General features: G+C 37.1%; 1 protein-coding gene across 1 annotated transcript; it reads right to left on the reverse strand.

Annotated features, from left to right (window-relative positions):
- Positions 1-4,876: 4,876 nt before the first annotated feature.
- Positions 4,877-9,379, reverse strand: LOC121313786 (motor neuron and pancreas homeobox protein 1-like). The gene is made up of 3 exons (XM_041246580.1): positions 8,788-9,379; positions 6,338-6,498; positions 4,877-5,847 (listed from the first exon to the last, which is right to left on the reverse strand). The coding sequence occupies exons 1-3, from the start codon at positions 9,287-9,289 to the stop codon at positions 5,560-5,562; spliced, it is 951 nt and encodes a 316-aa protein (XP_041102514.1). The 5' UTR covers positions 9,290-9,379; the 3' UTR covers positions 4,877-5,559.
- Between the last annotated feature and the right edge of the window lie 4,629 nt (positions 9,380-14,008).

Consider the following 14,008-nt stretch of genomic DNA (forward strand, 5'->3'; position numbering starts at 1 on the left):
TGTTTTAATCTTTGCCAAGTTGCTGAGTGCTGGTCCGTGCTGAACTGTTGACCCCTGTAACCGTTCACCTCGGCTAACAAGCTCGATTCAATGCTTCTCTTGATTAACCTGATGTATCGCGTACAGGCCACAAAAAACACAATTTCCTCGCGTTGAAAAGATCCAATGTAAGATAATGACATTTCACAACACCAGTATTCAATCTACGACAAATCATCCATTAACTGATTAAGTGAAGGGAGATATATATATATAGAGAGAGAGAGAGAGAGAGAGAATAATAGATGGACTTCAGTGAGTTACAGGAAAATAATTCTATATAGGGTTTCCTTGACGTCATGAAGTACGAGAGCATTATAATACATGGATATTATCTGTGATGAATAAAATGACAATAAACGGATGTTAAGGTACAAATTGCAAGTGGATTTAATGTATAATAATAACGTAAACTAAGTCAATAATAAATAAACTTAAATATAATGTTCTGTATGATAATTTAGGAACAGTGTATTAAACTGAATAGATATTGAACTACATAAAATAACTTATTTTTAAGGAAACAGTGTTTCAGTGGGGTATGCTTTTTACTTTATTTTTTAGTTGCTGTCAGAATCAAATATTATTTGTCTCATTCGTTTGGTTTAGTGCTGCCGTTGGTGCAGGATGATTGTAAATCTTCACAGAGACAGAGGTGTTAAAAGTGCCTTAAAACCATGAATTGTGGGTGTTGTCGAGTGATTGAAAACAATGCATTTTGTTTGAAATGGTTTCGGGGTGCACAGGGGTCAAAGGTCTTCCCGACGAATATGCCATTTTGACGTCACTACTGCAGTATTAGTAGTACACATGGGCGGGGTCATACGCAAAGAACACTCATTATAATAGACATACCACCCCCACCCCCCCACCTCAACAAGACATGACCATCATGAGGAAGAGCACAGCGTGTGGTTTTCAATACTCTACTGTTCAAAATAAATTGTTTGTTTTTGTTTGTTTGTTTTTTTTTTCTACGTATAAATATCTGGACTTTCTTCCTATGCATCGGGACGCGGGAAATTTGCTAGGAAATCGGGACCGTCCCACCCATATAGGGACTGTTGGCATGTAGGGGAGACCGGGGCCGGTTGTCACACTTTTCACTCTTTATTATTTTCCTCAATCTGGTGCCATGCTGCAGGGTTCTGTTCCTCGCTATATTGAAGAATAACTCTTCACATACAAATTGATGATTTCAGCATAACTTTATTCCAGATATGATATTTAGACGGTTTAAAATGCGCCGGACACCTGTGACAACCTGCCCCATACTGGGGTTGGTTGTCACACGATATGGGGTTGTTGTCACAACGTATGTTCTCGCTTTTACAGCAGACAATAATGCAACATTTTTTTAAAAAAACAAATAACAAAGTTTCTACTGCATACAATGATAGAAAATGTTGTATTTTTACTTTTTATGTATATTATATATATATATATATATATATATATATATATATATATATATATATATATATATAGCTCTGGAAAAAATTAAAAGACCACTGCAAAATTATCAGTTTCTCTAGTTTTACTATTTATAGGTATGTGTTTGGGTAAAATGAACATTTTTGTTTTATTCTATGAACTACTGACAACATTTCTCCCAAATTCCAAATAAAAATATAAGCACAAGGTTGTCCTGGAAGAAAACTTGCTTCCTTCTGCTCTGACAATGTTCCCCAACTCTGAGGATTGGTTTTTCCAGCAGGACAATGCTCCATGCCACACAGCCAGGTCAATCAAGGTGTGGATGGAGGACCACCAGTTCAAGACCCTGTCATGCCCAGCCCAATCTCCAGACCTGAACCCCATTGAAAACCTCTGGAATGTGATCAAGAGGAAGACGGATGGTCACAAGCCATCAAACAAAGCCAAGCTGCTTGAATTTTTGCGCCAGGAGTGGCATAAAGTCACCCAACATCAATGTGAAAGACTGGTGGAGAGCATGCCAAGACGCATGAAAGCTGTGCTTGAAAATCAGGGTTATTCCACCAAATATTGATTTCTGAACTCTTCCTAAGTTAAAACATTAGTATTGTGCTGTTTAAAAATGAATATGAACTTATTTTCTTTGCATTAATCGAGGTCTGACAACACTGCATCTTTTTTGTTATTTTGACCAGTTGTCATTTTCTGCAAATAAATGCTCTAAATGACAATATTTTTATTTGGAATTTGGGAGAAATGTTGTCAGTAGTTTATAGAATAAAACAAAAATGTTCATTTTACCCAAACACATACCTAGAAATAGTAAAACCAGAGAAACTAATAATTTTTCAGTGGTCTCTTAATTTTTTCCAGAGCTGTATCTATCTATCTATCTATCTATCTATCTATCTATCTATCTATCTATATATATATATATATATATATATATATATATATATATATATATATATATATATATATATATTTGAAATGTTGACCCATGCTACAAAATAATAGCACAGCCTCCACAGAACCAGAGGGCAAACAGTAAATATTTAAATAAGTGTTATTTGGTGACATCTCACATTTTGTTGTAAAAATGTAGAAGAAAAAATATAAGACTTCATCCTATAGGATTTATGTGTGACAACCAACCCCCAAAACTATGAGACAACCTGCCCTAGCCAGACTTTACATGATAATTTAATTCTCTCGGTACTACTGGGAGAACCTACTGGTTTTGTTTTCACACCAAAAGATAGCCAGTATCTGGTTCTATTAAACATAGCCACCAGTTCAACCAAACTCCAATACTACTAAGAGTTATAACATAAATAACAATACATGCATATTTTACTTCGGGTATGTTAAAAAAATAAAATAAAAAAAGTGCTAACCTTTATGTTAGATGGAATTCACCTCATATTACAAGATGGTTGACTTCCAGACAATAGAACCCACATTTCAGTGTTAGTATCACTTGCCTGCGCTGTCTAGCTTCATAGCTATGAGCACTGTGACAACCAACCCCCGTCTGCCCTATGCAAAAGTAATGTGATTTCTGTAAATATGGTACCATTGTAGAACACGTGGACAGAAACACTGTACAAAATGTGGATGGAAAGATTTTAGCGCTAATGTAATATTAGATTAGATTATTTTACATAGACAGCTATAGTTAGCATATCAACAGTTAACTCTTTATAAAGCATGTTTTTAAAAAATCTTCAGTTAAAAAAATGAAATCACTAAATGAAATGTGTGCACAAAGACTGCTAAAAAAAATTCAGAGAACATGCAGTGTAACTGCAGTGCATCTGTTAAACACGTGCTCAAACTTCCACTCGGGGCCCGTGATTGATGAGACGCGTTTCAAACCTGAATTCATATAAACCCATTGCCGGTCTGGTGTGAAATGTTTCGGCAGTTTGACTCCATCCTGCTGTTTGCTCGGTATTTGCACAGATCTGAAAGTGCTGTTAACTGCAGTTCTCAGGCCCAGACTGGGGCTCAGAATTGCACCATTTAAATGAGCAAAAACGAAACATTGGGGGAAAAGTACACTAGGTTTTGCATGGCGCCTAATTAAACAAGATGCAACCTGAAACAGAAAAGTAATAAGAACCCCCGTTTTACAGGCAGCTCGGTTTGCAACGCCATCGGCCTGACTCGTGCTTATCTACACTGCGCCAAAACCAGTTCAAGAGTATGCAGATGTACACTAAATATGTCTATTGTTCACTGGTGTGGTCACTGTGGCTTTAGTAGAACACGTATCACAGTAAAAAACGCACAAAGCAAGCGCTATTGGCTAGGTTTATTAATGTTAATTCCAGGTCATGCAAATTTAATAGGGAAAAAGTGCGATACAAGGAAACGTCGTAGACACTAAAAAAAAAAAAAATGTTCGGAAACAAATTTACACAGCGAAAAAAAGATCACTGTACAGCTAACTCAAGCAACTACAAAAAATGCCATAAAACGTGCCAATGCAGGGTGCAATGCCCGTGATTTCATTCGATTTCCATACATGCGCATATAGGCTACTCCTTTCTGTTTTACATGGAATGGGAAGGTACTGCTGCAGAAAGAAGGCTTCCACCGCCTAGCGCTGCGTGGGCAACTTGCAATAGACGTTATCATTATAGGCTGCAGCCCGATCACATGATAAGGGTGATGAATTTACGTACTAAAACGAAGTTTATTTCATAACAATAACCTAACCATAACCCTAAAGTTCGTGAAGTACTGGCTGTTGATCACCAGTTTATTCTCACATGGTAATCATTATGTTCCTTGTTCTCCCCCCTCCCCCGCTCACCCCCCCACCATGTTTAGGTCACGTGGTAGGGTGTTGCGGATGAATGAAGTAGACGTAAATTACCAATTGCGCATGCGGCACACCCTGAGCGAGCTCCCTGCGAGATAAGTATATGAACTTCCCTCCCACACTGAATGCATGCCTGCCACACGGCTCCCCTGGGTTCTAAACCCTGCTAGGTTCACACACGGACTGCAGTAACCACACGCCAACCATGACTTTTGCAGACATTAAAGGTTTGCTGACATATGGGGGTTTAACAGTATAGTTTTGAGCAAAATACGGCCGAAAATCTGTCTCGGGAGATATCCGTGAGAAGGTTCCAAAATACGGGAGACTCTCGGTGAATGTAGGAGAGTTGACAGGTCTGTAAGATTGTTAAATTGTTGGGATTGCTGTTCGGGGCTACACAAAAAAAAGAAAGTTAAAAAAAAAAAAAAAAAAAAAAAAAAAAAAAAAAAAAAATATCTAGCCAGATATTGTATTGTCACATGAAATAATTTCAAAATAATAATAATAAAAACATTCAAGAGCATATTGTACAAAACCAATTTATTTGATAAGATATATATTCACAATGGGATAAGCTAAACGATAATTTAGCATGCGTACATACTGGTATCTTTATAAATACAATATACAAAAATAAAGACGGAAAACTTTTATTTTTCTTGCAGTTTTAACGTTTATGACACATACAGCGATGTACCAACCACGCACACGATCAGTTCTAAAACTGAAAACACCGGGATTTTTAAAAAGAGCGACATAATAATCAGTTACCGAACGCTGTAGTAAAACTCCAGTGTTATTGAGCATTTTTCTTCAATAACGACCAGCGAACCTCTGCTCCAACCGACCTCCTTCAACTAAATACAACACTTAATTCAGAAGCAGTAAGGTAACATTTACATAATATTGGTAGAATGTGTCCAGCAAATCAGTGAAGTTAGTTAAAATTACAACAGTGTAACAGACAATGGACGAGTAGCCAGTTCATAATGACATGGTCTCACAACAGCAGAATGTCTTCCTTCAGTTCATATTTACAGACTTCTGCATCGCTTCGATAATCGGCCGTTTGTGAGGTTTCTAACTTTTTGTTTAAGACGATCACTGCGATATAGTCCACGAGGAAACAGCGTTTGCCGTTAAACATGCCGTTGCAGTTTGCAAAAGGGCGCCGTGACTTTAAAGAACTGTATAAACGTGAAACAACTACTCCCGCAACCCGCAACACTTCTTCCCGTTAAGTCTCGCTGCTAAGGACAGCTGCGCCTGTTGCGGGTTCTTTCATCTTCGGAAGAGCAAGCTGATGAATTGTACTGGGAATGCTCGGCTTCGTCATCGTCGTCACTGTCTCGCAAGTCTCGAGTCCTGCTGTGTTTAACTGCGTCTCCTTTCTTGTAATCCGACTTCTCCTCAAAGTCGTCCGACTTGTCCTGGCCGTTTTTATTATTTTTCTGTTTATCTGCCTCCTGAGCGGCCTGTTCCTTTGCTTTCTTGCTTCTTTTCCACTTCATACGTCTGTTCTGGAACCATATTTTTACCTGTATAAAAACAATAAAGTAATATTAATATTTACATTAGTAATATTAAAACACAATGATAATTATATGTATTCGTATTGTAAAAGCAAATAACATAAGAAAGTAATACATCTAAATCTAAATTCGATAATAATAATAATAATAATAATAATAATAATAATAATAATAATAATAATAATAATAATAATAATAATAATGTTTCTAAAAACACTCAAATTTCACTCAAATTATCTCATTACTAATGTCTTACTACAAATGTTCTCTGGTTTGAATTTTTTTTTTTTTTTTTTTAGGCCTATGTGTTTTCGCTGGCCATTTTTTGTTTTTGAGAACATATTTATTTAACCTTGTCTAATTAAAGTCAAGCAATTCAAATACAGAAACATCATTTAAACGATCTTTTTTGTCATTTTTAAGTGAGCCTATTGGTCTGCTTTGTTATTCTTACCATCACATCGCAAAACGCATAGTGTTGTGCTGTGCTGCTTACCTGAGTTTCTGTAAGCATTAGAGATGTTGCCACCTCGAATCGTTTGGGTCTTGAAAGGTATTTATTCAGTTTAAATTGATGTTCTAATTCTAACAGCTGCTGGCTTGTGAAGGCTGTCCTGGGTCTTCTGCATTTCCCCAATAAATTAGACTGCGTTTGATCTGAAAAAAAAAAGGTTATTTTTTATTCTGATAAAATGGCATGCTTCTTTAAATGAATGGTCTCGTGTGCTCCTAAAATTAAATATATTACAGTATTAACGATATAAAACTAAACTAAATTGTCGGTGAGTATAGGTCTACCTATTATTATTATTATTATTATTATTATTATTATTATTATTATTATTATTATTATTATTATCTGGAAGACTCATTTATCTAAGGCGACTAGGTGTTACAGGGCAATACAAGGTTACAGTAAAAAAAAATACAGTATAGTTTACAGTAAATTGTGATGGAGAATACGATATGAGAGTTTAAAAAATACATGCATGTATTAAAGTAATAATTTAAAATACAAACAAGCATGGGGTTTAATAGAAACGACTTGCCTAGATATATAGTATGCAGTATTTAAAACATATATGACCCACGGTCTCTAATTATGCATTCATTACAAAAAAAAAAAAAAATCTTGCTGGATTGTACTGGCCTTCTGAATAAATCTAAACACTGGGACTTTCTTTCAGGAGGGAACGATGCAACACTACTTCACATAATGAATCTGGCCAACATTAAAGCAATATTTTAACAGTACTACTCAGGCGTTCAGGTGCTTGCTCGGTATAAATGAATGAAACCAAACCCGCGCTGGCTGTGCAGGCTTGTTAATCTGTAATTCCGGATAACCTTTTGGTTTATTTAATGCAGCGCTACGGCACATGGCTTTGCATTGTAGGCAAATGTATTACAATAAAGGACCAGTTAATTTTCCGCAGGATTAACATGTATCAAACAATAAAAGTGAACAATGGATTAGGGTTAAATCAGGTCAGTCTCTCCTGGGGAAAGCAATTGGCTCTATTTAATTACAGTGCCCACCACTTCGTAAAAACAACCCTGTGTCCGAAATGACACCCAGACAAAAGATAATGAACTCCACCATGCGGAGCACAGCGTTGACACAAAAGAAAATCAGAAACACTTAAAGTATCATAGAAAAATACACAATACAAAATAAACACAACCTATGAAACATCCACAATTCACACCGATGCACGCTTTCACTGACGAACTTGCAGAGCTGCATTGGTATTGCATCTTTCGCTCTTTATTTTTTATACAGTAAATCAATACAGTTTCAAAAGCACGGAGGTTTACAGAATGTCACAGTCTTGCGTTTTGCTTTTAGTTTGCTATGACAACTCACATTTCAAGATTTTAAAGCCATATTTAGAATGAGGAAAGCGTTAGGCCTATCGGCATGGAGTCAATACTAGGCTATGTAGCATATAGCCCGTGTGGTATTTGACATTATTAAATTTATCAAAATACCCCATTCCTAAATATGACAAGTGTTGTAAATTTCTGTAAATTATAAATTTTATATATATATATATATATTATTACATGTGTTTGCCTTTTTGCACTGTTTGCTGTTTTTGTGCGAACTTGCTAATCTCACACAGATGCTTGTGTCCTTGATTTGTCGCGTATTCTGGTGGCTTTTGCTCGGTTTGTAATGTTTACAGAGTGGAGAGATTGTTTATTTTGAACAAATCTGTTAAAATGAAAAGAAACAGAAAGTCCAGTCTGTGGTGTGTAAACAGAGAGAGGGATGGGATTCTCACACTGCTTTGCCATTTCCAACCGCTCCATTATCTGCACATTTGAGCTCAGCTTTCAAAATGTATACATTTACCTCTCGTTAAACACTCAGTACAAAGAACTGTGACTGGCCGTGTCCCAAATCCTAAAACTATAGGACCCAAACAAATCAGTCCCGGGCAAAACAAGACGTGTACTTTATTTATTATAATACACTAGGTGTGATAGGAATATATTACGATACAATTACAGTCACAAAATAATAATATACCCATTAATAATTGTGCTTTTTTATGACATAATTGCCAAATTGCCAGGTTTATTTCTACTGTTTTATAAGTAAATAGAACCTTAATAATAATAATAATAATAATAATAATAATAATAATAATAATAATAATAATAATAATAATAATAATAATAATAAACCACTATTGCTCCATTATAACCCCCATGTGGTCTAATAAAAGCAGTACCCGATTAAGATAGCACAGGTGCTGCACATGCATAATTCACCCATGTGATATACTTCCAAAAATATTCAGAATAAACGCAAAAGCGCATATTTGTATTGTTCTCTAGTCTAAAAATCTTAAGATCATAAAAGGGTAACCACGAAACTGTAGACTAAACCAAGCAGAGCGTTGCAATTATAAACATCTGTTGAATAAACAAACTCACTGTTGAAATCCGGCATTTTGGGCAACATCAGCCCCGCGGTGGACATGCGTAGCCAGTGATCGAGTTGAAAAGTCCCCGCAGTGAGTTTGATAGGGTCGCTTGGGTGGTGGTGATGTTGTGACGCGTGGATATGAGGGTACGAGTAAGACAGGGCTGGGTGTTGTCCAAGGGCAGCTGCTGAGTAGGTGTACATCGGGTGCCCGTAGAGAGACTGGGCCGGGATTCCGGCTGTACTTTGCGGGTGTAATCCGACCACACCAGAGTGGGGGCCCGTCAAGAAACCTGGTTTAGGCATCAGGCCGCATGCAGAGATCCTTGGAGGAGACGGGGTCTCAGTCCTTAAAGAATCGGTGCTGTTATTCAACTCAGAAGCCGGTGCATTTCCAGACGAAGAGACCGCTGAAGAGGATAAAGAGGTGACCAGTGCCAAAGGCGAGGTTTGCACTTTAGGCGGATCGACTGCCAAAAGCGCGTCGATGCAGAAATTTCTGGATTTTTCCATCTAAACTGTTTACTACAGTCCCCTGGTCTCAAGTCAAAAATGTTCAGCACACTTCAAGTAATAATCTCACAGTGAGACTGAGCAGCCCAGGTCAACAACTGTGAATCTCAGCTGAATTGCAAGCGGTTGAACTCCAGCAATTTTCACTTGGAGCCTTTAGCTGCCACAGGATTGGCTGAAGGGGGTTGTGCTGAGTGTGATTCCATTGGTCGAAGCGCTGCGACCTGACAGCGACTCTTTTAGTTGCTTTGCATACCTTTCAATCTCTACTCCCACCTTCTGGGGCATGGCAGTTAACTCCTTACTTACAAAACGTAGCTATTTAGTTGTACTGAACTGTTAGTGATGTCATTTTATTTCAAAAAAGATATTCTTTTTGGGCAATATTCTCATTTGGTTTACGCGCTATTTACACATCTGGAAGAAGGACTTTCAGAGGGTGCGTAAACCCTTCTTCCAGTGCGTAAGTAGCGCGTAAACCAAATGAGAATAGGGCCCTTAGAGACTGCGCAACGTTTGGTATATAACGAAGCAGTATATAGTTGTTAGTGTGATTACAATCAGGTAGGCCTACAACCAATTTGAAAACAACCATTTGATTTAAAAGATAATGATGGGGAAATGTTCATTAGCTGGCGATAGGGTCCAGTGCTTAAACTGTTCTGGCTTTGAAGAGGGTTTACATTCAAGGCTGTCTGAATTATAGAACATTGGGTCTTTGTGCAGACTGTGTCACGAGCTATATTATATATTAATATATATATCTATATATATATATATATATATATATATATATATATATATATATATATATATTATATACATCATCACAAGCCGGAAAAAGATCTTATGTAGTAAATTGCCAGATCAAAAAAAAAAAAAAATGTTTTGTACAAGAAACGGAATCTAGTTATATAAATAAAGTATATTTTCTCATGTGTGAACATCATAGGGTTACGATTGTATTGTGTATTACTGCATTTACACTTTTGCATGAAGGCGTCCATACTCGGTTTATGCTTATTTTTTGTATACAAGTAAAGTATTATTTTTAGTGCCACTATTGACATCACTGCATATTTTTTAAAAAGACTGTTTTACTTGTAAAAAGATTCAGTGCACCAACATATCAGTGTAAAGAGGAGTTTCACACTGCTCTGACAACCCCGCGTACCCTGTTGTTTCTACTGTATTTAAAGCTGTCTCTGGTCGCAGGTGTGTCTGAATTGTTTGACTCCAAAGAGGCAGCGACGTCTCTTAGAATACAGGCCTTTATTTGTGTTACAACTCAAGGCGTCGTCCTGGGAAATAAATGATCTCAGGGCTAATATCAATATTAAAATTAACTTTGGATTTCCATTTTACACACACGTCTCTCTGCTAGTGAGGGAGCGGTTCGTTTCAGTGACTTGTTGGTATGCGCGGATAAGGTTATGGGGATAGGCTAGTAATCTTATCAACAATACACGTCAAATGTAAGTAGCATAATAATGATATGTAAACTATTGTACAAATCATAGCACAGTATATACTGTAGGCTTTATCAATGTTAAGAGGCAAAGAACTAAGCTTGTTTGAAAACCATATTCCAAGCGATAAACCAGCATGGCTACAATGCCAATCTACTGTTAAATATTCTATGCTATTTAAAAAAAAAAAAAAAAAAAAAAAAAAAAGAAAAATCTAATAGTATATGCTCATAAATAACAAATACAATAAAACAAATGCATTTCACGCGTTTTTGTTACCGGTGCGTTTTAGTACTCTACAAAATTAGTTTGCAGCAGGTAGGCAATTTGCAGAAAATCTAATAAAATGTTTTGCAGTTATATTTTATATAAAATGTAGGCATGTAGACCTTCATATGCATTTGCAGTTGTTATCATTTACAGGTAAACGATTTCTTAAAAAATGCCTTCATGTCTGTCTTGTAGTGACGCATTTACATTATGCCGGATATGTTTGCGTAGCGGAATTGGCTAATAGAGGTGCCAGCAACAAATAAATCACGTAGCCTACAACAACAAATGTTTAGAAGGTGCACGCACCCGATAGTCACATATTTTGCAAATGTTAGTTATGCTTAAAACTAACATACCGTGTCGGAGAAAGTTCCAGTATCTGTGGAACCTGTTTATAAGAGTGCAAGGGTCCTTTTCAAACGTTAATATCGCTCAGATGAAAACGCTGTTACGGGCTTTTAGGCAGAAATGGCTTAACGCTTACCATAAAAGGACCCCTACAAAGCGAACCGGTGTACTCTGTGACTTTCTTCAGAAAACTGACCAACTTGCTTCTATTTGTAACCATATTGAGCAGGGCTCCTTTAGTATGCTAGCGTGTTGATCTGTTTCATTCAGACAAGAGTGTCTCCAACCACCAGGTCACCGGACTCACCTGGGTAGCAGTCACCCGATCGGACTCAAATTAAGAGAAATCATCCCATAAGACTGGACCAGTAGGTACTAGCCTCAATCAAACGGAACGCGAACTATGAACTAAATTACTGTTTGTTTATTAAACATAGTATACTAATGTACTAGTACAAAAAATGACATGAAGCTGCAACAAAGCATGTAAAATAATTTGTATTTTTTAGTTTTTTTCCCCGCAATAATCGCTCTCAATCAAGGCTTCCACAATAGAGAGAGTGGAAAAGTGCACTTCTCACACTGACTTTCGATTAATATAAAGTGAGCAATGTCCTTTAAACGAAAATCCATTAGAGCGCTTGCGACGAGGGACTATTTGTAATAGCACTGGCCACGCACTGTATGCTAACTGGCTTGGGCTTAAAGCTGTGTATTTCACCCGCGCGTTTTACAAGGTAATCACAAGTGAACAAACTCGTGATGTTGGACAGTTCTGTGACCCAGCGTTAGCTTCTATTGCCGTTCAGCTGCTGTGTGTTGGTCTCACTCTTTATTAAATATATCAGGCTGGTCTATTTAACATTATTGTTAATTTCCCACTGGAACTAATAGTCCATAACTCTATTATTTTAAGAGAATTGTGGAATCAGAGCTGAAATGAAAATATTTAATAATGATACCGTGTAGGCTATATGATGCCATCAAATAAGCCACGTGTTACCATTCTTATTATATACTTTATTAAGATGTTACACATCCTGTACGATAACTAATTAAGCGAACAGCGTCATCGCAGCAAACAACTACAACGCCTTTCAAGATCATATTGCCCTTTTCAAATTAATTTATCTGTGAATACATTAACAAAAAGTTAATACAACAATGAAAATAATAAAAAAAAAATAGCAAGAGCCCTCAATATGTGCCTGGGTGTCTGTGTAATACTGTAGACAGTGCGAGTTCATTCATTAAAGGGTTGCTTAATAATGTCGTTTTAGTTTTTTTTCCAGGTGTGCTGTGATATGTCTTACTGCTCTATATTTTATGATAATATTGTTACTTATGCGCCACTTCCTTTAAACGTGACGGAGCTGTTTGAATAAAGGTAACATTGTTTGTTATTCCAATAAATAATCTGACTAATGAAGTCATTAAACGTGTCCCAGTGATCCCTTGAGACCCTCTATGATCAGCGGGGAAATTCAACTAAAAGGCTGCCTTATGCCTTCTCCTTCTGTCAAGGTTATTGTATAGTTTAAGAAAAAACATCGTTAATAAAAGTGTAATAATAGATCGTCTGAAACTGTGTGTGTTGAGTGTTGGCCATGCATCGTGCCGGTACATTTCGAAGTGATTATTGTTTTCAATTTCTGTATGTGCGACTTTAAAAAAACGTGGTTTAACCCTCTGGGAGACTCTTCATATGTCAATATAAATTAGACGATTTAATTAGAAATCGGCTAAGCAGATTTCAGTTTAATTACATTTTTAATTTTAATTCAAAGTGACAAAAGGTGGTTTGTTCACCTGTGTTGACCAAGGGACATTGTTCAGGTGCACAGAACGGCGCAAGAACGTGACCAGCGCATTGTTCTATCCCACGCATACGGATCCCTTGGGGAGGGGAGGGGAAGGGATGGGGGGGGCATTGAAGTCTTTGGGTGGTCTTGTAATAGGAAAGCTCACCAAATACCCGACTGAGGCACTTATGACTGTCCTTGCGCTTATATAAAAAAATGTCATCACTAATCTATCGCTTAAAATATGAGATTTTATGTACATATCCTTGTTTAGTTTTATTACTGAACCTTCAATTTAGTTGAATTTTGGTTTTGGTTGAAATACAAGTGAATGTTATCTAAATTCAATTACAATTTCTATTATTGCTGTTTATAATACAATGCGACTCATTTGTTCTGTTGGCGCGCGGCAAACAATCCTGTCTGTTGTTCACTACCGGTAAAGCTTTCCAGCTGCATTAGCAGCCTACAGTAGTGTTATCAGAACTCCAGGCATTACACGGTGGCGTTACTAAGTGCGATTGTGATATATAAACCCGTGTGACAGGACGTTTCTTTCTTTCTTTTTTCGAATTACTTGTGTATAGTGCACTTGTAATAATGGAGAGTTTATGAAAGTAATTGTGCGCAGACTGCACCGCGGGGCTTGTCACTCTAATCAGCCACTTCTACTTAATGGAGGAAGGGTCAGAACGGGAATCATCGACGCTCTGTGCCCTTAACCTGTCCTGTCTCCCAATAAAGCTGATTAGTTTTTGTCAATTCATCAACTAACCACTCTCCAGAGGACTGCATCAAAGGCTTATTTGCTCATGGGAAATCAACAA

Source organism: Polyodon spathula, chromosome 4 (assembly GCF_017654505.1).
Source record: "Polyodon spathula isolate WHYD16114869_AA chromosome 4, ASM1765450v1, whole genome shotgun sequence".
In the NCBI taxonomy this organism is placed as follows: domain Eukaryota; kingdom Metazoa; phylum Chordata; class Actinopteri; order Acipenseriformes; family Polyodontidae; genus Polyodon; species Polyodon spathula.